General features: G+C 40.5%; 1 protein-coding gene across 8 annotated transcripts in view; it reads left to right on the top strand.

Moving 5' to 3' along the window:
• Positions 1-22,879, top strand: part of ZBTB44 (zinc finger and BTB domain containing 44) — a 44,438-nt gene extending 21,559 nt beyond the window's left edge. For 2 of the 8 annotated variants that reach the window (XM_075723243.1, XM_075723244.1), the window contains exons 3-7: positions 3,279-3,363; positions 8,301-8,464; positions 10,800-11,100; positions 13,219-13,457; positions 20,215-20,355. In XM_075723243.1, the coding sequence (XP_075579358.1) occupies positions 3,279-3,363; positions 8,301-8,464; positions 10,800-11,100; positions 13,219-13,457; positions 20,215-20,321 (896 nt within the window). In that variant the 3' untranslated portion in view covers positions 20,322-20,355. Of the gene's footprint in view, positions 1-3,278; positions 3,364-8,300; positions 8,465-10,799; positions 11,101-13,218; positions 14,033-20,214; positions 21,504-22,515 lie in introns of those variants that run through there. The other 6 variants (XR_012831758.1, XR_012831757.1, XM_075723246.1 and 3 more) reach the window with 6 other exon arrangements.
• The last annotated feature ends 468 nt before the right edge of the window (positions 22,880-23,347 follow it).

Below are 23,347 nucleotides of genomic sequence, written 5' to 3'. Positions count from 1 at the left end.
AGTTTGATTCAATTTCTAACTCATTAGAGTAGGAACTTTGGAAAGGTCTTGGCAGGGCCATGTGATAAGAGATGCAAATTATTTCATCAACATAATTGTACCATCACAGACAAAATAGAGCAAGTAGAAATAATTATTAGAGAAAGTTAAAAATAGCATATCAAGTGAAAGGGAGGGAGTTTTACCAACTATAAATATCGTACCCAAGCAGCTTAAAAGAACAAACTGGCTGTAAATTCTAGATTACAGAGGAGTAGCATAGGATCAATGGAAGTTTTCAGAGGACATCTCTTGGAGTTAGAAATATCAGGAAAATTACGTAGTCAAAAGTGGCTTGAATGAATTGGGACATGAGAATGTGAGACTGGGACTGAATTGCAGAGGGAGAGGTGCCACCGAATGCTATAAAATCTACTCTTCTAAGAGAGTCTTAGTGTTAAACAAAAATTACTTGGAAACAAACTCCAGTAGCCAGGCACTGTACTGAATTCTGTTCTTGCTCTAGCCCTGAAATTATTTCTGTTGACAAGCAACTTTGCACATCTGTCTTCAAAGGGTATCTGTTTTGAAGCCACGTGATGTTTTGGGGATTGTTTTCCATTTACTATTTCCTATTCTAGGTTTTGTACCACCGAGGTCATGTACCTGACCATTTGTACGGCATGGGGCAGAGGATCGTGGGCTTTAGTGATTATAATGTTTAAACTTAAATGTCTGTTACTGAGGATATTAGTACAGCATGTTCTTCCTTAAAATGGCTACGGAGAGAGAAAAAAAAATGCTAGCCCCAAACCGTTGAAGTACAAATCTGTTCTTTGCCCTTGAATATGTTTGAATTAATATTTAGTGGTCTTTGCATAACATTATTAACTATCCTCATAATAGTTTTTACTCACATTTTGCTATAAAGAGAAACGGTGCTCTTGCTTTTTAGCACAGCTCACATGTACCTAATATATGATAAGGCACTCTTTGTAGCTAGAAAGCACTTTTTACCCCCCAAAGATGTATTTCCTTATGCGGTAATGTAACAACAGTAAATGGAGGCAGCAAGATATGTTCAAGTACAGCTTTCTCTTTCCTGAACATATTTTCCTTGTATAATTGTGTATATTTATCTCAATGTTTTATAGTGCATTTATAAAAGCATTCATGCCTCTCTGATACTGCAAAAAGCGCTTATTCACTCTGGGCAATTTCAAGAATTGTTCGTTTGCAACTTATTATAGTTGGAAGCACTTTATAATATGGAAGGAGACGTGAAGCAGGGCCTTGATAAATAAGTCATTATGGTTACAACAATAGCTATGTCTGAGAAGATATTTTCATAACTCATTAACACTGTTTCCATTTGAGAGGTGAAGGCATAAAATTAAACCTGAGAGCAACTGGGCTTATTTTTCAGTAGACTTTTGGTTAAGTATTTCATGAGCAAGAAGGATAAATCAAAATGGGATTAATTTTTGTCACTTTATAGATTGCATAGTTGCTGAATTTCCCAAACATAATGTGTCAGCTTGCAACAAAATCAAACATTTTGGTGTTGTTTTGAAACCGCTAGAGATGCAAGTTTCCTCCCATCACTGGCCCCATAACATGAGGTCACGTTAAGACGCTAATCTTTTGCTTCAGTAAGGTTTTGTAGAACACACTGTCCTTTATAGGGACGGCCTTTTTTGGAGACAGTACTCTCATTCTTTTTGACAAAATAAGCACATTTTCTGCTTCTCTTTCCATGTCTTTGTTCCTTCTCTTTGGTTTTCCGTTTTGTCTGACACTTGTCACTGTAGACCTAATGATACTTGATTTTCCTAGGGAGCTTTACAGAAGGGTTCCCAAATTCAGCTCGCTCGGGTACCACTCTCTTAGAAAGCAGAATTGTTTTTACCATAGCAGCAAGAGCAGCTCCTAGCACTGTCCTAAGCTTCGCTCGTTGTCAAGATGTAGGTGTAGAGAGAGAAATGGCATTCCCCCATCTGTTGTCATCCCACGTGGATTCGGTGCTCGAGCCCCAAAGGCTGCTTGGCTGTTCAGAAAAGTGCAAGTGGTGCTCAGTATTCAGTCTCAGCAGAGGGAAAAGGAGGCAAGATGGAATTACTCCTGCACCACTTCCAGGTGACTTTCATGCTACTAATCGTACATACGTCATGTTTTGGGAACCCCTGTTTTGGAGAGGAATGACAGCGGCTCCGATCCTCTTGAAATTTGGCGGAGTTCAGTCATTCATTTTTATCGTCGCCCATTGCACCCATAGATATCATCAGAGGAAAAGGAGGAATGCGAGGAGATCTGGTCTGCTCTCTATGCTCAGCTTAAAGGCAGAACACCACGTGGTTTATCTAAACGGTCACACGTAACCAAACCAGAGGATTTGTTTTTTGTCAAGGGGTCTGGTTGGCAGGGGGTGGGTACCAGTTCTTAGAATGTTTTAGTACTTTACTGCCAACTTGCCTCTCTGTTATGGTGACATCAGGCCAAAATAACCTCGCTTAATACACCTAAACAAGGATTGAATGCCAATCTCCAAGTGGTGATGAGGGAGGCCCGTCTGAGCAACAGCCACATCAGGTGAATGAAGTTGTAGTTTTGCTTTAGTGCTGCACTTACCTTAGCTTCCGTTTCCAAAACCCACTTGAGCTACATTTGCTTGATTGCTGGTGCACAGAACAAAGCTCTGGAATGGTTTGTGCACAGACCAAAGCTCTGGAATGGTTTTGTGTATACATTTCTCTTACAAACAGATGTTTGGTCTCTTTTTTGTTGCGTGTCTACTTTCTCAGAGGGCTCTTCCTGTCTCAGCATCTTATCAATAAATGAAGGCATTGTCAATGAATATATTTATACGGAAGATTTGGAACACAAAAGCAATGTAGCGTAGCAGGAGTGAACTCTTTATTGCTCAAGAAGGCTTGAAAACTGATGAAATAGTCCCTTTAGGTGAAGGTAACGTTTCTGCTTTACAGTGTTAGTAGTGGATATGTTTTGAAAACTCTGGCTGTATTTAACCTAGATTCTTTCCATTTCTAGGTGTGCCAAATATTTGCCCTTCATTGACTTGTCCGTTTACTAGATAATCTGTGCAGAGGAGAAGTTGAGTTGGAGCACGTTGCTTCTGGGTTCCCTAAATGATTTTCCCAAGACAACTCTCTAGCATCTTGTCACCCAGGAAGCAGCGTCTCTGAGAGATTTGGGAAAGCAAGCTTTATGTGTATTTGCCTGCCCCCCCAACCCTTTTTGAACACTTATTTGCATTAAATCGCCCTTTTTTCTTTGCCTAGGCTCAATAGATGAGGGGGTTACGGAGGGATTACCCACACTCCAGAGTACCTCTGGCACTAACGCTCATGCAGATGATGATGATCGGTATGTACCAATGTAGTGTGCAAACTGTTCTGCAGCAAGTGCTGTGCTGTAATTAACCTACCCAGCCTTAATCCCAGAATGCTGAGTTGTTCGTACATCTAATTCTCTGTGTTGATCAAAGTACAATCAGTGCCTGAAGGATCAGATGCTTTAGAAGAATGTAGGTGATGAAAGTCAGAATTTGCTTACTTGTTGCTTTTCATTTCCTGTCTATTTCCAGGCAACGCTGGTGAAGAAAATATTCACGGTTTTGCCCTTTCTTCACCGCGGCTCTTTATTAATAACTTTAAAAAAAAAAGCCTTTACTGTGAAACAGGTGTTGTAGTTGCATGCACGCTAAAGCTGACGTAAAGCCACAAAAGCAACAAAATGAAAACAAGTACCTAGTCTTGGCTTCACCAGACGTTGCTATTGCCATAAACCGCAGAGCAGGCAGAGCAGCCTTAAATCTTGTCTCCCAAACTTTCCGCGTGTAGCTTCTTACCAAGGTGCTGTGTGTCAGCTTACTGCAAATACTTAGCCGTCTTTTGCCGTGCTGGGATGAGTGATTTATTAAGGGAATCCTGCATAAGGGAAGCCTGGCAGAGAAGGCCAAACTAATATTTATGAGTCTGTCTGATCGGAGGTGTATCATAGTTCTGTTGGAGCGAAGCGATGTACCTGCAAGTGGCATACAAGGGTACACACAACTGGTTTGACTTTTCTTTCTTTGCTTTTTGTGGTATGTGTCAAGTATGGCATATAGCTAGCTATTCCCTTTCTAAGCAAAATTTTTAAAGTATTGACAAGCTGGCTTTTGCATAGTATTTTGTCAGACAAGTGGGTTTGGGGAAGAAGTGTGAACCTTTGGGAGTTGTTCCAGAAACTGTGTCAAGTGAAACTCCCTATAGAGATAACTATCAAAAGCTGCATTTTCGTAGCTCCTAAGATCTTTCCTGCCATTTCCATCTAAAACCTGTCCCATTGTAGGATTAAATCTGAAGGGAAAATAACTGCCTAGATAAGATTTTTAGTATGACAGAGAGGATTTTATCTATCTGCTAACAAACCTCAGTATAAAAATAATACCCAGCACTTGGGGTTTGAATTGATAGTAGGAGCATATGTTGCATTAGAACTAATCCATGTTTTTAATTTAAAGACACAGTTCTAAAGTCAAGCGGTGTACACATTTTTGCATTATTTCAGAAATTTCCTATAAAATTGCAGAGCTTCAGCACAAACTGCATTGAAAATTCAAAATATATAAAATCCTTTCAACACACTGAAAATTCCCGCTAAAATATCTCTTCCATCCAGAGAAGGAAAGAATTTATATTGAAAAAATATGTATTTGAGTATGTATTTATTATATTTCTATTAGTAAAAAAGAGCAAAAGACTGTTTCATCTAAAGGTCTTTCAATATGACATCCTTATCACTGTGGAATCATAAATATTTCAAAATTTAGGATATCTCTTGAGTTTCTGTGTTAAATAATTAACATAATTAATGGCTCCTCCTCCATAATCAGTGTTTCATAAACAGCAGGTCACATGTAATTGTTGTCAGCTTAATAGGCGCACAGGAATCTGTTAAAACTACTGTTTCACAGTGAAGTCTGATACATTCTTCCTCTGATATTTCACATTTGGATTGCAGCATGCTTCTCTAGCATAGATCTGTAATTCAGCCGTGGCTGGTTTAAAAGTTAGTCACTGTATCAGTTCATGGCTTCATTTAAAAAGGAGTTGCAAAGGCTCAATTATAAAAGATCTCTCTGATCCAATATAATGAGAACCTCCACTTGTCTAAAATAATCGTTGTTTACAAATAGAGAACATTTCTAGGCTCACTGAGCATTCTGGCATTCACATTTGTCAGGGTTTAGTTCTACGTAGTTAAATATGTATATTATCTCTTGGTGAAAAGAAGAAAAAACTGCAAGTAGAATACTTTAGCGTTACAGTGAAAACATTTTAAACCTATCTGTTTATCTAGCTGTTACAGAAATTCTCTGAGATGTCAGACGAATCTCAACTGTTAAATGCTACATGTATCACAAATTGCAAGTCAGGAAAAATTGAGTCTGTATGGGGAAAAAGAAGCAGGGGAGAGAAAAACATAGTTGTGTTACCAGTGTAATTTCTTCATTGTGCTAAGGTCTGCAGTTATGTCACCAATAGGTATTTCAGCCTGCTTGCAGTGTAAGGATGGAAAAAGACGTGCCAGTCACTGGTAGCTGGAGAGCCTCGTGATTCCCATTTTATCTGCTTTAACCAGCCTTTCTCATCATGAAGCTTTTATGTAGGAAAAAAGCACATTTTACTTTAGATTTCTTCTAGGGAGATGGTCCCCATAGCACTTCTCCTTTCTGTTTCAGTTGCAGAGAAGCTGGCACCAGTACAGGCTTTGAGGATGAGCTAGCCCGAGACAGCTGGAAACAAAAGGAGAGCTGTGGCTCCTAAATTCTGCCCTAGTTTGAGTGTCTCCCTAGAAAGCTCTAGGAGCACGATGCACTTTTGCCTCTGTGCAATCCCCTAATGCAGGAATGAGGGAGGAAGGACCTAAGAAACATGTTACCAGAAGATGAAGTTCTTAATAAAGCAAGTTAAATGTTGTCACAAAAAACCAAAATGTAATTCTTATTACATCTAGTGTGCTCACACTAGATGTGTATATCCATATGTGCCTCTAAGAGCAGGAGTTCTTGCTGCCCAGCCAGTCATCCCTTCATCACCCCTGCACTGCAGCTGTCGCTTCTCTTGGCACGTAGCTGTGAAAATTTTAATTGTGAATTCTCCAGTCAGCTGAGCGCAAGGAAACCTTTTCTGAAGGGATTTGCCCCTTAGCCAGACTGCATGACATTTGTCAAATACTAGATGAGGGGAAAGTTGTCCATCCTGGGCCCAAATCAGTTTGGCTGTTTGATTATTAGGATATTATGGCAGCTGGACTTCTATGCCTTATGCTTTTTTTTCAATATTGTTCTTTTTTTTAATATTGATTTTTGGATAACGGACCTATCTGCTACTTGATGGAGTTTTCATTGGTAAAGCGGAAAGCATATGGTTATACCAATTCCAGAGACAAAACCAGTGTTTCCACATCCACGTAGAGTAAAATCTGTTCTTCATCTAGTGATCAGCTCACAAAAAGGATCAGGAGTGCCAGAGTTTATGTCAGAAATTTGGTTAGACAAACCAGAACCTCTCTTTAAAAACCCCCTCATTTATTTCAAGTGCATTTGGTGAGCCATCAGTTGGCTTTTTTAGACCCCTAAGTGGCAGTGAGCTACAATCTGCCAGGCCCGGGATATGAGCTGGCAACTTCCCTCTTGTAAATATTCCCTTTAGCGAAGATCAACAAATCTGTCAGCATCTATCTTTTCCACAGCCCTCTAGGACCCTGCTGTGTATAAAAAGAAGTGAAGGACAATACAGTTTCTTCCTTAGAGCAAATATTATTCCAGTTCCATGTGAGACCAGAAATCCTTATGGGTTTTACAGACTGATTGATACTAAACTCCTGCAGGAAACTCTCTTACCTTGTGTGTATCGAGAGAGACCTGGTGCTCTCTCTCTCTCCAGATAAATTTTACAACTGGAACTTTTGCTGCTCAGACCCATCATTGTACTCAGAGTTCAGATACTCAGTTCTCCCAGTTGTATTGACATCCACGTCCAGAATAGATAAAGACAATTAAGGTATTGATTTTAAAGAGACGACGCTAGTCCTCGTCCTCCTGTGCTGATCTGGTCTGTGGATTTTTGTATCACATGTAGGAAAATGTATTTGTGCAACGTGCACGTTTCGTTCCTGTGGACGTTAGAAGTCCACAAATTCGGCCTAACCTTGAAACCAACAATCTGGGCTTGAGATGGAAGCAGACCAGCAAAAGGATTTGTTCAGTTAGGGAGACTTTCTGACTGTGTGCAACAGGAGACATCGTGGTAGTTTTTTCTCAATACGTTTCAGACGTTACAGTTTAGTAAAACTAAAATCGCATTGTTCTGGCCGTGGAATATTCAGGGTCAGAGCAGTTCCCTGCTGCCAGTGACGTCTGATCTTCCATCAGGCTGTGAGCAAGCTGAAATGTCTATTTCAAACAGAAAATATAAACCTTAATGCTCAGGAAAGGGAAACCCCAGGTAAGTACAAACTCCTATTGTTATCGTGTTTGTACCAGCAGATTTGTTTTTATTTCACTATGCCCTTTAGCGAAGCAAGTTCCTTGCCAGAAGACTTGGATTGTAACACTGTAGTTCCCTTAAACAGTTTGCAGCTAGAGGCTATGTAGGAGCAATTAGTCCCTTTTAAATAAATTACTTTGAAAGTGAGATTGTTCCTTTATTATAGTCTGTGTGCTGCTTTTTAAATACAGCGCTTGAGCTATTCTCATAGAGCTGATTGAATCAGACAAGGAGCAAGTATTGATTAATTAGATCAATATTTTAAACGTAGGAATATGTAATTGTAGATACTAATGTTTGTTCATTGAGCTTGGATTGAAATGAAAATGAATCGTCTTTAATTTTGTTTGTAAGTATCACTGAAGCTGCAAAATAATCCTTTGCCTTCCAGTTTGCTCAGTTCTTTAAATTCTTCCTCAGGGACTGTTTGCTGATTGTAAATCATCAATATGCTTGAGGAAATGCCCATGCCTGGAAAAATAAAGCCCAGTTCGCAGCTGGTGCTCAGACCTGCTGCCCAAAGAGACAGAATTCAGAGGTTATTCTCCGGTTTTGTTCAGATGTGCAAAGTCAGTGACTGTAAGACTTCATATGCAGGTCAGGCGCGTTGCTATAGAGGAAGAGGTATCCAGCATAAATATAGATCTCGACAGAAAAGCCAGCCGTTTTCTTCCTCTCATACAAACGTGTTCAGATTTCCACGGGCAAGGCTTCATATTTTTTTCCTCTAGCTTGCTTGTAAATCAGTGAATTCTTTCTTTGTAGTTTGGAGAACGTTCAGTATCCCTACCAACTCTACATTGCTCCTTCTACCAGCAGCACAGAGAGACCCAGCCCAAATGGTCCAGACAGACCTTTTCAGTGTCCAACCTGCGGGGTCCGGTTCACTCGCATTCAGAACTTAAAACAACACATGCTTATCCACTCAGGTAAGAAACGTTGCTGTTTCCAAGAGTTACTATTTTATAGACTCGCAGAGGTTTGCTCACTGTGCAGCAAATACAATAATGCAATCTTTTTTAATCACCTGCCAAGCGCTTGAGAATTGATTTCAGAAAGATTGGGTAGAGGTATGTCTCATTGAACGCTTGTTTGGATACATCAAATCTGACTGATAGCTCTACTCTGGATGATTAGCGTTTGTGTGGACTGAAGAAAATCTGATTGCCTGACACTCATGAGAATAAGTCATTTTCATGATAAAGATTTGAGATGAAATAAAGTATACTTGGCTTTTTTATTATACTAACGAAGTGATGTAGATTGAAATTCTTCCTTTCACATGTTGTAATTGTCTGCTGTGTTTTAGAGGAGACTTGCAGATAATAGAGAAAATATTATCTATCTTATGTCCTTGCACTGGAGAATGTTGTATGCCTTTGGATCTCAGAATTTTTGGAGGGATTGCAGGACCACTGAATTGGTTTGATAATCAATTTAGCTACTACAGATAGTACAGGCAGCAAAAGGTTTGTGTGAATGCCTCCTCTGAGTCTTGATCGCCAAACTGTTGCATTCATTTTGATTTCTAACCTAAGTATGAACTCCTAATGTCTTTGTTGTCAGTGTCTTTCAAGACTTGTCAGCATTATCTGGCAATAGCATTGGCATTTTAGTGAATGAAGGGAACATTGAAGGGGTTTTGCGGTTGAGTGCTAAGCCTCATGGTTTGCTATCTCCTGGTTTGAGCTTGACTCTTACCTGCACCCAGATGCCTTACCATTTTCAGGCAGAGCAACCACAATTGTCAAGGTGTAATTTTTTTCGCTGTCAGCAATTACGTGTCAAATCCCTTCAAGCAAAATGACCGTATGACGTAATAATATGCGTTTCATACTTAAAAAAGCAAACTTTGTGGGCCTGTCGGGTGCGAGATTATCCCAAGCCGGTTGCTAAAGTCTTAACTGACAGCAGACGGGCTTCAGCAGAGCATCTCTGGCTGACCTGTCGACTGGCAACCCCTAGGCAAAGTTGGGAGAGATTGGAAGAGCTGTTTTAGTGTAATTAGCATGCAAAAGAAACTCTCCGAACTTGTAAACATTGAAAGTGCTTTCACATAAGCAAAATGGCTGAAGAGATTTTCCTCAAACTATCGGAGGAAATAGATGCCCTTGGACGGTACGAAAGTGTGAAAAGTTTTAGCTCCACAAGACGATATTCTAGTATATTAACTTGTTTTCACATGCTTAACAAGGAGTTTCAGTGTAACCTTAACTACAGCTTTCTCTGTATAAAAGCCCCAATTAAAAGTTCAGCTCCCGCTTTGAACGTAAGGAAAGCAGAGTGAAAGACTGGTGGAATTAACAGCCTGGACTGATGCGCATTCAGCCTTTTGAAAAAACCTTTTTTATTCCTTGACAGCCCTATTATGAATAGAGCTCCATATTCCAGATTCTTGGCCTCATGTTTGGATTTCCACACTTTCTGGAGTTCAGGCTTTTTATTAAATCTTAACTTTTTGGTGATTCAGTCTTTTATGTTGTAGTAGTTCTGTTTGGGTGTGATTACGTAGTCTCAGCCACTGCAACATGTTGCAGAGCTCGTATGTTTTAGGGTTTTGCTAGTGCCTGGGATAAATGAAAAATGAACTAGTAACAGAATTTCTGAATTAATACGAGAAAAAAATGAGAGGCATGAGCCTAAACTGTCTTAAGAGAGCTGTCTGTCATGCAAAGTTGCTGAAGATTCTTGTATAGAAAGGTTCCCACGCAATATAAAGGCTGCTACTTCACCCTTTTATCACCATTCCTGCTGCATTACAGGGGCATCCTTGTGCACGCAGTCCCCCTGCCAGAACACTTCTCTGAGGCCAAAGGCAGCCCGAAAAAAAGACATTGCAATTAAGGGGAGTCTGATAATTGCGTTGTTGGGAACCAGTCTGGCACAAGAATCTCCTGAGATCAAAGGAGTTCAAAGATGGTGTGAGATGACTGCTGCATCGGATACTTTTTGGCTGTGGCTCAGGATCTTACCCATAGTATAATCCGTGGAGGCTTATGTTCATTTTAAACTGTGGGGAAGAAGATGTGTAGGCGTTACGGACAGGTCACATTGTTATGAAATTTATTGGCAGTTGGTTCTGAGCAAGCGTAGCTCTGTGATAATTGTTTCTGTCATTCTAAAGTGAAGCAGAGAACTTCCTAAAACAGCGCTTTGCTGGGACTGGCCACAGCTGCTGTCCTTGTGCTGTTAGAAATCTGGAAGGATTTTGCCAGTGACCTCTCCTTACAAAAGGTGAACGTTTTTTTGCTCTCTCTTCCGCAGGCATTAAACCATTTCAGTGTGACCGCTGTGGGAAAAAGTTCACCCGAGCTTACTCGCTAAAGATGCATCGCCTGAAGCACGAAGGTAAACGCTGTTTCCGGTGCCAGATATGTAGTGCCACTTTCACTTCCTTCGGGGAATATAAACACCACATGCGGGTTTCCCGGCATATTATCCGCAAGCCTCGGATTTACGAGTGCAAAACATGTGGCGCCATGTTCACCAACTCTGGAAATTTAATCGTTCACCTGAGGAGCTTGAACCATGAAGCGTCAGAGCTAGCAAACTACTTCCAGAGCAGGTGAGGTGCACAGCAAAAACCTAACAGGGAAACTTGCTTTTTTTTTTTCCTTTTTTTCTTTTTTTTTTTTTTTTTTTTTTTTTTCCTAAATCATCTTTTCCTGCTTTCAGGGCAGCCTGCTGTGCCTCTCATCAGGTTGCCAGCTAATTCCAGTCAAATTCATTCTTGCGCCACTATCTGTTGTATCTGATCTGTCTTACAGCATATAAGCTATATAGGAGAATGAAGAATCGTGTGATATGCAGAAGCTGCTTCTGGGCTGCTTAATTTCTCTTTTCAGTAGCATCCATGGACAGGCTAATGGTGTTAAGCCATAGCATTCTACACTATAGTATCTGTGGAGTTCTGTAAATGATTTGCTATTCAAAATCTCTTACATAGCCTGTTCACTTACACAGGGGATAGACGTACTACTTCATTTTAAGTACTTGCTTGATGGTGGATATTGTGGAAGGATTGCATGACTCCATACATTCTCTTTTTTCATTTTCTAGGTAACATTACTAAATGATCAGACTAACAGGGTTCAAAATAGTGAGGGCCAGCTGGACATCTCTTGTTTATCAGGGCACAAAAGACTTGGCATATCTCACAAATGCACTTCATTAAAGACTATTAAAAGGGTGCTGAGGCATGAGGCTAGCACTGTATTCTCATATTGAAATAAATATTTGTACCTGTTGGAATTTGAGAGAGAAAAATACAAAAGTTGGTTGAGGGAAACTGGAGGAAGATAGATCGCACAGCTCTTAAATCTATAGAGAAGGTGCAGCTTGGTGTGTGTAAGTTATCTGCCTTCAGCAATGCAAAAGAAATGTATTGTAAATGTCATGGCATCTGCAATACCATCCCTCATGATTTCTAGACATGACGCTTTTTCCCCTACAAAACATTTCAGCATTTTATGCTATTTGGTTATCTCAGAAGTGATGTAGGATGAAAAAATTGCAAAACAAACCAGGAAAGCCAGTCACTTCTTCCAGCAGAATATTGTTTAAAAGTACAAGTGCTGTGGGTTTACACAGTTCTTGTTCTTAGCGCTTGTGCCAAAACTAGAGCGAAAACTCTAAGGGATGATGCCATGCTTGTGGTAAGCACTTAATTGTTGTCGTCAAATTAAAATCAGATTAAAGTATCTGACTTTAGTTGTCCGTAGGCCTTCCTTTAGTTTGAATTTACAAACACTAGGTTAGTTGGTCGTGGATTTGGGTTTGAAGCAGTGAATGCTGCTGTCATTTAAGAAAAGGACTGCTTTTAAATGGATTATTACAAGGAGGAACCAAAGCATACAAACATGTATATATGTAATACATATATATACATATACTTGCCTCAAGTACAAACTTACATGTCCGGTGCTGAAAATTTGCAAAGAAATTTTGTTTTCGTTATGTGCTTATGCTCTGAAAATACTGCTGGAGAGTTTGGTAGGTTTTCTTGGGATACACTCAGCCATCAGCTGGTAAGAGTAAGTTACAGAACTGTTGTCCAGAAAGGACCGAAATGGGAAGGAAATGCAACTCCGTTCTGTTCACAGTAGTGTGATACGTCTCAACATCACAAAACACCGCTGTAGTTGGCAGCCTCCTTACGCTTTCGGCAGAACCCTCGCTTCCTCGCCTCGTGCTTCTGTTTACAGCCTGTCCACTCTGAGAGGAGTGCTGCTGCTGTTTCTTGGGTGGATCTTGCCTCAGTGGTGGAAAAGGCCCACATTTTTGCCAGTGCTGAACTCGTTTTTGTTTCTATTTTCAAAGGTTGAGTGCTCCCTTTTTTCAATGAGGTTTTCAGTGCCATATGATGTTCCAGACATTAACTTTCATTCTCATCAAGGTGATACAATCTAAATAATAAGAAGTTGCTGTGTAGGAAATATGGATGCGCAACAACGCGAAATAGATGCATTTGAATAAAGTCTCTGTGTGTTTAAATGAGAACCAGGTTACGGTGCTTAGTGAAGTATGTCGCTGTGATGATCTCAGAGCAATGTGAAATGAGTATCTTTGTTCTCTGTGCGATGCAGTATGTAGCTTGTGTGATGTAATTGATAGAAAGAAACTGATGCCGCTAATGTTTGTGTGAGAAATGACATTTCTCTTCTGTCCTTTGCCCCTCTTCTAGTGACTTCCTAGTACCGGACTACTTAAACCAGGAACAAGAAGAGACCCTCGGGCAGTATGAGCTAGGGGAGCATGGCTTTGAAAGCAACTCTTCTGTCCAAATGCCTGTCATTTCACAGGTGTCGTCAACTCAGAATTGTGAAAGCACTTTCCCCTTGGGGTCTCTGGGTGGGTTGGCAGAGAAGGAAGAAGATGTGCCAGAGCAGCCAAAGACTAACGCCACTGCTGAGGCAGCCGCAGGTGACCCTCCGAAACCGGAGCTGTCATCTATTACTATTGAATAATTCATGGTTTGGTTTCATTTTTGTTCTTTGGAAAGTGCCTGTGTTTGGTCCTGTACATTTTAATTTAATTTTTTTAAACAAAAGTGGGGAGATTTTCCCTTTTTACTTTGTAAGCTACGCTTTAAACAGAAAACTGCAACAGATGTTACATTATTTTTCATGACTGAATGATCACTTCTGTGAAAATATTTAAGACTGAATGCACAAAAAGATCTTGTCAGAACATCATGGAAGCTGTGATATACTTCTAAAGAAGAACAACTGATTCAGATCACTTTATCTATTTCTTCTTCCACAGTTAGAGCAGCTCATTAAGTTTCTCTTGCTTCTGCAGACCCTCTGGTTAAGGGAAAGAAATCAGAGGGAACCTTTTTAAAATGACAAACAAAAGGATGCATTGGAAATCATTATTGAACAGTTTTGACTAGTTTTGAGTGGATGCTTTAATCTTCTGCGTAAAAAAAATGACACTTCCTAGCTCTGCGCCCGCTGTTTTTCAAAGCGCTTACTGTAACCCTTTTCTTGGAAATGGTAAGCATTTTTGAAACTAACAGTCGCACACTTTTTAAAAACACATTGTCCCTTTTCATCTCAGATGAATCAGTTTTGACAAACCAAGTGATGTCATGCCAGGTATTCCTACTACTTATATTCCAGTCCTTTTAGAAGCTGCTTGATCAAATAGCCTGTGCAGATTTGCCCGTCTAAGGTTAGGCGTGGAAATGCTACGGTCAGGAAAAGTCTAGTGGCGCATAATGAATTGAGGAGGACAGAGAAGTATATATCCGTGCAAGCCTGACAAATATCTCATGACTGTATCTTTCTGCAGCAGGGGAACCACGTATGAAAATGAAGGTTTTCCCAAACTGAAATTCTTAAATCGTGGCCAGATCGTTTGCAGTTCTGGTCACTTCCCCCTGTCATATATACTGTATTTTTACTAATCTCCAAAAACTAGCTAGAGGGAGTTCACAGATGGGAAAAAATGAGCTCTTTTGTGCATTATTGCACATTTTTTTCTTTACACATATGCATGTATAGTTTCTGAGATTTTTATTAGTCTGTTTTGGACAAAACAAGCAATTTATTCTCTTTAGAGGCCAACTTTCTAACCCAACAGGGGGTTGTTTACAAAAAGCCTATATAGCAATGATGAATTGTTCCTCTTTCAAGACATTTTAAATCCTTGCCAACTCGGTTTATTAAAGGCCATTACTCCAGCTACATACACAGCTCAAGTAAGCAATAAATTGAAAGATTTGCAATTTCATTTTTCCATATTTAGAAAAAGCTTCAAATTTAGGGTGTGGGATTTTCAGAGCAGTGAGTCTTGTTTTGTCGGGGCTGTTTGGGCTATAGTACTGCTTTGAAACCTAAATTAGGAAATATATTAGGAGGTTTGTGATTTTTCTTATTGCTTCTGAAGTTAACTCAGTGTTTGATGCCAGATGCCTATCGCCTACAGATGACATACTGAGCGAGTAGGTATTACTTGATCTTAGTATTCCAAAGGCATGATATACTCCCTTAGTTTTGAATCTTGGGTTGTTTTTTTTTAAATTGTTGTTTTCTGTCCGGATTTGTTTTACGCAAACATGAGGAGGAAATGAAACCAATAGAGAAAGGTTGCTCCTGAAGAAACAGAAGACACAGAAGTCGTATTATATTGCAAGATCAATTTGTATTCAGTTAGCTTAGGCAGCTCTGATACTCTCTAGGTCTGAGTTGTTTCCACTAATAGCCAGCTTTTGTAAGGAAAAAAAAGTTTATTGCCCTTTGGAAAGAGCTTAAACGGTTTCAGTGACTTTAACAATTCTTCTCCACTGTGTTTTAGGTAAAAACCCACGCATTTTAGTTAAATAGAGTGAAAATAGTTGGGATTAAGTCCTTTCCAAGTTACTGGAATGAAATTTCTCCACCAGATCCAAAGGGTGTTTCAGAAACATGCTGCAAAGAAGTTCTCTGCTACAATTCAGTCTTGTATGTCTACCTTTGTAAGTCTTCTTAAAAGGGCTTGAAGGAGAAGTTCTTTTTTTGGGATGCTGTACTGTGAATTAGTCCAGTGTCTGTTGATGGGCTGAATTTAAAGACCAGTTCTCTTCCACTTCTGATTTCTGTAACTGAGAAGCCAGTGAGACAAGAAAATGCCTTCTGCTGAGTTTTATCCTGAATTATAGGGCTATGACACTGAACTCAAAAACGTTATTTTCTTTTTCTCTGATAAGCGTTACTCCACTTTGCAGGTATATGAGAATCCTTTGTGATTCATGTAGTAAAAAGTACTTCACACAGAAACACCTTTCCAGACTGTACGGATGTTCTAATCAAAGGTGGTTAGATATAGACAGGCATCATCTTCTGTTAGAATCTGATAATTTTCACCCATTAGCTATTTTGCTAAACAGTTTATCGGTGAGGAGATGTGCAAATACAGAACAGACATATCTGGATATTGGATTTTTAAGATTTAAAATTTTGTGTCAGAAGGCAAACTGCTTTCTGAATACCAAGGGGGGGGGGGGGGGGGGGGGGGGGATTAAAAAGACGTTGTAGCTCTCATCTGTTCTTCCTTGAAAACAAATGAGTATCATTAACTGTTAACACCTTGGTAGAGGCGAGTCATGGGTCTCATTGTTCATTGCACCGTGTTACACACGATCTTTTCAACCCTGTAATCTCTGTGTAACATCTTAATTTAGTTCTCGCTCTTCAATCTGATTCAACTGCAGGAACAATAGAGTTCTTAGAAGATGTTTTTGGTTTTGTTTGTTTTAGGGTTGGGTTTACTTGTTAATTTTCCTGTTTGTAGTTGTTTCTTGTTAGTATCTCTCTTCTCCATAGAAGCAAACGCAGATTAAATACAAATACCGTTTTATTTCTCCTCCCTAAGTTGTTGGAAGTGTTCAGTTCTTTGAAATGCTGGTGTTCTTCACAGGAGAGATGTAAAAACATAGGACATCTTAAAACAATCTCTGTTGCTAATATGCTTAGATTCCAATTGAGAGGGAGAGATATCTAACTAAGCTAGAAGAAACTTGCCTTAACACTTGGGATGAAACCTAAAGCATAAGTGTCTTTCAAGACATTATCAGAGGGTTTTGAACTCTGGACTGCATTTTCTTTTTTCCCTTTTTTTCCCTTTTTTTCCCTTTTTTCCCTTTTTTTCCCTTTTTTCCCTTTTTTCCCGTTTTCCCGTTTTTCCCGTTTTTCCTGTTTTTCTCTTTTTTTTCCCTTTTTTCTTTTTTCCCTTTTTTCTCTTTTTTCCCCCTTTTTCTCTTTTCCCCCCCTTTTTTCCCTTTTTTCTCTTTTCCCCTTTTTTCTCTTTTCCCCTTTTTTCTCTTTTCCCCTTTTTTCTCTTTTTCCCTTTTTTCTCTTTTTCCCTTTTTTCTCTTTTTCCCTTTTTTCTCTTTTTCCCTTTTTCCCCCTTTTTCCCTTTTTTCTCTTTTTTCCCTTTTCTCTCTTTTTTTTTTTCTTTTTATCTTTTTTATTTTTGTCTTTTCTCTTTTTTCTTTTTTTTTTCTCCCCACCACCACCCCCCCCCGCTCATTATTTGGTATGCATTTATATTTCTGCTTGACAAGGATGACAGAATCACAGAATAGTTGAGATTGGAAGGGACTCTGGAGGTGATCTAGTTCAACCCCCGCGCTCAAAGCGGAGTCGGCAAGAACAGGTTGCTCAGTCCAGTCGGATTTTGAGTATCCGCAAAGATGGAGACTCCCCAGCTTCTCTGGGAAACCTGTTCCACTGTTTGACCACCCCTCACTGTAAAAAAGGTTTTAGTAAGTTTAGATGGGATTTCTCGTATTTCAGTTTGTGCCCACTGAGAAAGGTCAGGCTCCATCTTCTGTACCCTCTTCCATCCGGTAGCTTTACACGTTGATAAGATCCCCCGAGCCTTCTCCAGACAAAACAGTCCGATCACTCTCAGCCTGTACGGCAGATGCTCTAGTCCCTTCTTCATCTTTGTGGCCCTTACAAGTTGTTCAGTATTTCTTCCAAATTGCTACACGTGTGACCCATTGCAGCAGTTTCTTTGTTGATGAGTAGTCTCCAAATTCATCCACATAGTGATTTACGTCTTGCGTTTGCGTAGCCTTCTCCCACGTGGCACCAATCTTTGCACTCCGTGGAAAATCCTTTCCTCACCCATTTATTTTGCAAGCAGAGTGCCTTCACTACCACAGAACTAGCAAGGTTCTGCCGTATGCCGGGGACCCGGATTCTCGGAGTCTGTGCAGGGTCTTTACTCCTTGCATATTGTGTAGAGCAGTACGTCTGATGGGAACAATGGGAAAGGAAGGGATCGGTTTTTTCCTGATTTAACGTGGTGTTTTGGGAGAGGGGAAAAAATTCAGATGCTTTCTATTTCCCCACAAAGAGTGGAAGAAAAAGACGCGATGTTTTAGCTGTGCGGGAGATTTGGCCAAGTTGTAAGGGTTTGTTTTGGTTTTCGATGCAGACACGTAGCACAGCTCCCCTGGAAATCCATGGGGATGCCCACACATTTAGCAAATTAAGCTCCCCGTTGGAACTGCTTGTCACTGTTCTTACGCCACAGTAAAAAAGATGTGTGCTCCTGATGATTTGTCTGTCTTACCGCAGTTTGAGTTCAGTTGTCAGGCTCGCAGATACTATGGTCAAGTCTCTCATACTGAGAGATTAGTAGACTAGGTTATTGAAAATGGTTCTGGGTTCACATGTATCTTGAGTCTAAAAGGTGTGAATTTAAACTTTTTAAAAAAGTAATAGCTGCCAATGCAGTAAAATATATTTTGTAAGACTATGATCCCTATATGTCCCTTACGGGATAAAATTTTATTGTTTTTAAGCTATGGTTTAAAGTTTTTATATGAGGGCCTCAGTCGCTTCTTGGTTGCTGGCTTTCCCCTCCAGCCCCAGGATGTAAGAGCACTGAGACTATTGCCGGTCTCTCTCTGAGACGAACCGTGAAGCATTTTATATGCAAATAGAACGGGAGCTTTGTGCACCCTGCAGGGATGGAGAAAATGCAGATGTCGGAGCACCTGTTGCTCCTGCATCCGTTGCAACTTCCACACCATCAGAATATGGAAAATAGCTAATTTTCATTCAGATCAATTACATTTGAGTTTTGCTTACAAGGTGAAACCCAGTTTTGGAGGGTTCTCATCTCCAAGTACGGACATAATAAAATTCCATAGCATCTCGATGACAGATAAGAGGGTTCAAGGCTGGACGGTGCCTCAGCCACATCAGAGGTCCCTAGTAAATAGAGTCGGTTCAAAGCGTTTGAGGAAATGTACCATAAAAAACAAATGTGAATTTTTTTAATGCAACAGTACTTACTGCTCTGGGTTTTTGTTAACTCAATGTGTGCTATCACAGTAACTCAGTGTCCCACAGGTCTCAACTACAAATCTGGTTGCACTAAAAAAAAAAAAAGCCGAATCAGTTTCTGGTGCTGCCAGCCTGTGTGGCAACTGTACCTAGAGTCTTCCTGAGGGTTGCTGAAGTCCCCAGAGGAGTGATTTTATTTAACCATTCGTTTAGCTGATGCATGCTTTTGATATTCTGACCTATAGCCCTGGCTACACAAAGTTCTTGGACAGCTTCTTTGCCCTGTTCCTGCAGTGCCTTCACTCTAGGTGCTGCCCTATGGTGAAACCCCGAAGAGGGAAAAGAGTACGCTGGAGGAAAAAATGTGAATTAAATTATTGTTGGGCTTCTTTGTGCATTTTAGTAACAGTGAAACCCCCTTAACTGTGCCAGTCTCCGGTCACCAGCCGTATATCCAGTCATCATCTCATCCACAGTACAGCTTCTCTTGTTGATGCTGGCCACAGCTAGATTACTTGGCATGTTTATTGACTTAACAGAATTGTTTTTTGGTTTTGGTTTTGTTTTTTAATGTATACGATGTTTAAATACACTTCACATTTTATATAATACTATCTGGCTATTAGTATTTTTCAGGAACCATAGTTCTTGGTGGCTATATATATTTTTGTGACTTTTTTTGTAAACTAAGTGCCGTTTCAACGTTACAATCATTTTTAGAGTTATTGTAATCAATGTGAATATCATGTTTTTTCAAATCTGTTCTGAGCCTGTAGTGTTTGCTTTGTGATCATATGTGTAATGTATATATTCTGTATAGTTACATTGTATTGAAATACTAGCTTGTTTGATATAAGAAAAGTATGTATTGGGTACCTTTTTGCTAGCCTGGTTGTTTAATCTTTAAAAAAAAAATGTTCTAAAATGCAAAAAAAAAAAAAAAATCTCCAAACCGGTCCCATTATAGGTCAAAATTAAGGGGGGAGAAAAACTAGTTTTGAGTGTCTTTGGATAGAAACATGAAGCTAAGATTTTTCATTAAAATATTAATGTTTTATGGAGTATATCTTTGCTTTGTGTCGTTATTTAACTGTACCAGAGTTTGTCTTGTAGTACAAAAGACTAGCTTTGACCGTGTGTAAGAAGGTGCAACTCTGTTGCTAGAGCTACATTATCTTACAACTTTTGCTTATAATTAGTCTCAAAATAGTTGAGTATGAGGAGAACTCACTGTTGCTGAAGCTGTCGTTGGGAGGAAGGTAGTTTAAAACAAAATAAGCGTTAATAAATGATTGGAGAAGTTACATGAGTAAAGAGTATTAAGAATAAAGTACACATTTCTGTTTAATTTTCCATTGTATATTACATTTCCTTTTGTTAATGTTCTCTTTTAGGCTGTATTCTGCAAAAGTGGTGGGGCCGTCTTTTGAACGGGGTTTTTTTGATGGAAAGCCAGCCAAGAATGAGCCTAATCAAATTAGTCAAAGCAGAAGATGTTTAAAAAGGACGGTAGACAGAGTCATCGTGATCGCAGCCGTGAGCTTCAAAATAGTCATGAAACAGCCTAGAGTCACGGGACTTAAAATACACCTCCGCTGTTTCTGGCAACCCTTGCAGTTAAATTAATTTGCCTCCTACAGACCCACCTGTCTGACTGAGCTGGAATGCTGGCTGGATCGACACGTAGCTAGGGCACAGGTAGGCAAATGGAAGTTTTGTAACTGCTCGGCTGAAATGATTACAGCTCTGCCCAGGAGCCTATGGGAATAACAAGCAGGCTGGCGCGATTAATGCACTAGCAGTCAAATTGTGTTCAGCATCTGACCGGGAGTAAAAACGAAAATGGAAAAGCATTCCATGGTGCAGAGGAAGCAGACACAATGAACCTTGGATGGGGGGGGTGTTGAGAGTCTCTAAATTCCAAATTCTCATTTCCCTGAGGACCTTGCATTTTATTTTATCATTATTTTATCAAAAGCATAATTGGAAGAGGGAACATATCTGGTGAAGGCTTTGGAGAGAGTGACGTTTGAGATGTAAATGCTTTGACTCTGTTGGTCCTCTTGCAAAAACAAGAATTTTGCTGCTTTGAAGACAGACCGACCCAGTTAGGAGTATGCAGTGATGCTTAGCAGACCATTCCAAATCTAAAGCCTGTATGACTGTATACGAACATACTCTATCGTAAAGCTAAGGCAAGACTGCTACAATGCGTACCTTTGATGGATATCGAGGTGCAGATTTGTGACTCGAGCGGATTTTTCCAAAGCACAACCATATGTTTAAGTTTAGCATGAAACATCTTTTAGATGTCCTTAACAAAGCGAGTGTACACTATTGAAGTTTTTCTGTGGCTTCGTGATAGGGTTTAAGCATTTTATTCCTGACAGTAGCAAAGTACTATTTCTTTTACACAGAGGAGAGTGGCTGAGATTGAACTCGTAGCTACCGAGAATGTAGTAGAGCAGGGAACAGAGTTCTCCCAGAGCTTACCGCACCATTCCCACGTGTGTGATATCCTGGCGAAAATGAAGCTGCTAAGGGAAACCTAGCTTGGATTACGTGTAAAGCGCTTTTCACAAGCTGCTCGTGCGTGCTGCATCTCCAGAGTACTGAGCGTAACTCTGGCATCGCCGTTCTTAGAGCAGAGATCGCTGCGAGACCAGGAGCAAGCAGCGCAGGGGTAAGTGTGTCCACGTTAGAGCCTCGGTTACAGCTCAGAGACGTGTGCTTTTCAGTCGTTCTGATTTTGGGGATCTGTTAACACTTTTTTTCACAGGAGACATGCACTCTTGAATAGCAGGTTTACACTTAACTGACAGTAGCCCGGATTTTCTCAGTTGCCTTTCACAAATCCTTTAGAAAGAGGCCACAGACACCCAAAGTGAAAACCACATGTTTGAAAACCACTCTAAAGGCTGAGTTAATTGCCTTTGATCATGAGTTGCCTTTGTCTCAGTCACAAGGTCTCCCGGTGAAGATCAGAGAGCAACTTGTTGGCCATCTTACTTGTGTATCTCACTTGAACCCTTACCTCTGATTGTTGACATTTGAACTCCTCCCAAGTAGTCAGCGATAGGACGAGAGGAAATGGGCTCAAGCTGCGCCAGGGGAGGTTTAGGTTGGATATTCGGAAAAATTGCTTCACGGAAAGAGTAGTCAAGCATTGGAAGAGGCTGCCCAGAGAGGTGGGGGAGTCCCCATCCCTGGAAGCGTTCAAAAAACGGGCAGATGTGGCACTTTGGGACACGGTTTAGTCTGGTCTACCCTTGATTGGTTTAGTGTGGACTTGGTAGTGTAGGTTAATGGTTGGACTGGATGATCTTAAAGGTCTTTTCCAACCTAAACGATTCTATGATTCTATGAACTGTCCTGTCTAAATTTTGAAGTTAATGACCTCAGTGTTAAGAGAGGTGCTTTGCTCAACCGTGTGTTAGTTTGTGTGGCTGTGCCACTGACTCTTAGACACCCCCCCCACGCCCCCCCCCCCCCCCCCCCCAATTTCGAATACAACTGATTGGATTTATGCGGGAGTATCTTTGAGAATACATCCACTGCATCTGGCTAAACTGCATTCCCAGTCTTCCGTATGCCTGCATAAAGCTAGATGCTCAGGCCCTGTGTTTTGTAAAACTCCCATCATTTCGAAGATAACAGTTTTTTTCTCACAAAGTACTGCTTGTTCCCCTGTACAGGCACGCGCGCGCACGCACACAATCTGTATGTGCTCATTCAGAAGGAATTTTGAATGACGACCATAAAAAAAAACATCGATTGACCAACTCTTTCCTTGCTGCTTCCCTACAGAAACAGCTGGTGTTACTGTCGTTTTCTTGGTTCATTCTCATCGGATGAAACAGGTTACTAGCTTAAACCTCCAGCAAGAACCTCGCTTCACTCTTCTGTTCGCCCTTACAAACTTCTCTGGAGTTTGGAGTGAAAGGGAGAGGCGTGGTTTCCTGCGATCCTGTGCTCGTCTCTGAACAAGCTTTTCCTCCACAGGGAGGCAGGACTTATGGAAAAGATATTAATTGTAAGGAAGCAGATAGATTTTGTGGTCTTGAGAGGGTTTTTTCGGGGGGGCGGGGGGGCGCGTGTGTTGATGGTACTTGAGTATATTTCTCTCTCTAGTTTTTTCTCCGTGTAGACTCGACATTTTCCAGACTGCTTCTAAAAAAAAAAAAACCCAATGTCAGCTACAAACAGTTTGCTGTTAAGTATGGAGGAACATCAAATAAGTATGGGCAGTGTTCCTTTATGCCAACACAAAGTACAGTCCTTAATTATTTGTTGGCTTAAAGCATTTATGTCTGCAGCGCAGTACAGCTTTCAAACAGGTAGCTGTGAGTGTGCCCCTGGCATTCCTGCCTCTAGAAAGACAGAAAACGAAGGGTAAAATGCAGCATCCCAATTCTTTGGTGGCAGGGGAGAAGTCTCCCAGGTGAGTACGCCTTGGAGTCAAAGGGGAATAACCAGAAGTGTTGGGAGAGGAGCAAGGAAACCACGTTGTGTTTGTGGGCTGGGGGA

This window comes from Pelecanus crispus, chromosome 19 (assembly GCF_030463565.1).
Source record: "Pelecanus crispus isolate bPelCri1 chromosome 19, bPelCri1.pri, whole genome shotgun sequence".
Classification (NCBI taxonomy): Eukaryota; Metazoa; Chordata; class Aves; order Pelecaniformes; family Pelecanidae; genus Pelecanus; species Pelecanus crispus.
Note: the sequence above shows the minus strand (reverse complement) of the source record. Positions and strands in the feature narration are given on the sequence as shown.